Source organism: Poecilia reticulata, linkage group LG2 (assembly GCF_000633615.1).
Source record: "Poecilia reticulata strain Guanapo linkage group LG2, Guppy_female_1.0+MT, whole genome shotgun sequence".
In the NCBI taxonomy this organism is placed as follows: Eukaryota; Metazoa; Chordata; class Actinopteri; order Cyprinodontiformes; family Poeciliidae; genus Poecilia; species Poecilia reticulata.
In genome coordinates, this window is record NC_024332.1 from 38,878,175 (window position 1) to 38,879,414 (window position 1,240).

At 30.9% G+C, this 1,240-nt stretch overlaps 1 protein-coding gene across 1 annotated transcript in view; it reads left to right on the forward strand.

The window, feature by feature from the left end:
- The window catches only part of LOC103461735 (cyclin-dependent kinase 5 activator 1-like), a 2,764-nt gene extending 1,730 nt beyond the window's left edge, over positions 1 to 1,034 (forward strand). Inside the window, exon 2 of the mRNA XM_008404085.2 lies at positions 1,028 to 1,034. Within this exon, the coding sequence (XP_008402307.1) occupies positions 1,028 to 1,034 (7 nt within the window). The remainder of the gene's footprint in view (positions 1 to 1,027) is intronic.
- Positions 1,035 to 1,240: the final 206 nt, after the last annotated feature.

Genomic DNA, 1,240 nt, shown 5'->3' on the forward strand with positions numbered 1-1,240 from the left:
TTTGTTACCATCACAAATATTGAAGATGCTCACTGTCATATGGGTTATGAAAGTGTTACTTAGAAAATTGTAAAAGTGTTTGCAAAAATATCTATTTATTAAAAAAAATATTCATAATAAACTAACCCTGAGGTTAACTAATCCTTAACCTACCCAGCATCAGGATTAACTAAGTTCTTTCCTAAATCCAATTTATAGGTTTTTCCACTCTTACAATATATCATGTTTTTACAAATTATCATGGTGATTCCAGTTTTTACGGTTTTATATTTTACACATATGGATGGAATTCTAGAAAGAGATAAGATGATTTATCTCTCTTCAAGAATGCAAAGAAATATTGTTAGAAAAATAAACTTTTCCTGCTTTGTTCCTTTTGACAGCTCTGTGCTTCTGTACATGTATGATTGCTTAAATAACATTGGAAAAACAGACATTAAATACATTTCACTTAAATATTCAAGTCATTTTTAAAATGTTTAATAAAATAACTAAATCCAGAAAAAATATTTACAAATTTTCAAAAGATTAAAAAAATACAAATAYGTATTTATTTATTCATTTAATTGTGTGTGTTGCASCACATCCTGTTTAAATTATTTTACAATGAACYGTAATACAGGAAGTACTAATTCAAGTTTTCATTAATGGTTAACACATATAATAACTTACATATTTAATTAATGGTACATTTTTAAAACAAATTCTAATATTTTGCTTATTTGATGYATTTTTGCAGTTTTATTTGACCAATCGCATGTATGAATATTTATTTGTCTGATTTTGGCACTTTTGACACTTGAAGGGGAATTGAGCAGCACACCGGCTTATCTATAAAGATGAATGTAAAAAAAAAATAATAATAATTTTTAAAAAAGACTGCAAAGTGTTAGGTGCAGYGCAGAAGGCTTCTCACGTCTGGGCTCATGATATTACACAACTTCAATATGGTATTTAGGTTCTACTGTAAGAAGTTCTAAACATGCATGCTGATTGTATGTTGTCCTCTTATTTTGTCTTGTCCTAGAAATTGACTTCGTTGTACAACACCTTCCATTCTTAAAGACTCTCACATCCCCATTTTGTACAAGATTAGCCTAGTAAGTGAATGGATGTCGTGCGGTTTGTGTCCAAACCTGAGCCAGAATAGATCTGAGTCAAGTCAGGGCGCTGAGCTGTCCAAGGTGCTGACCTGTTCAGCCACTTCTGTTTGTCTCGCTTTCTCCCAACTGAGCCAAGC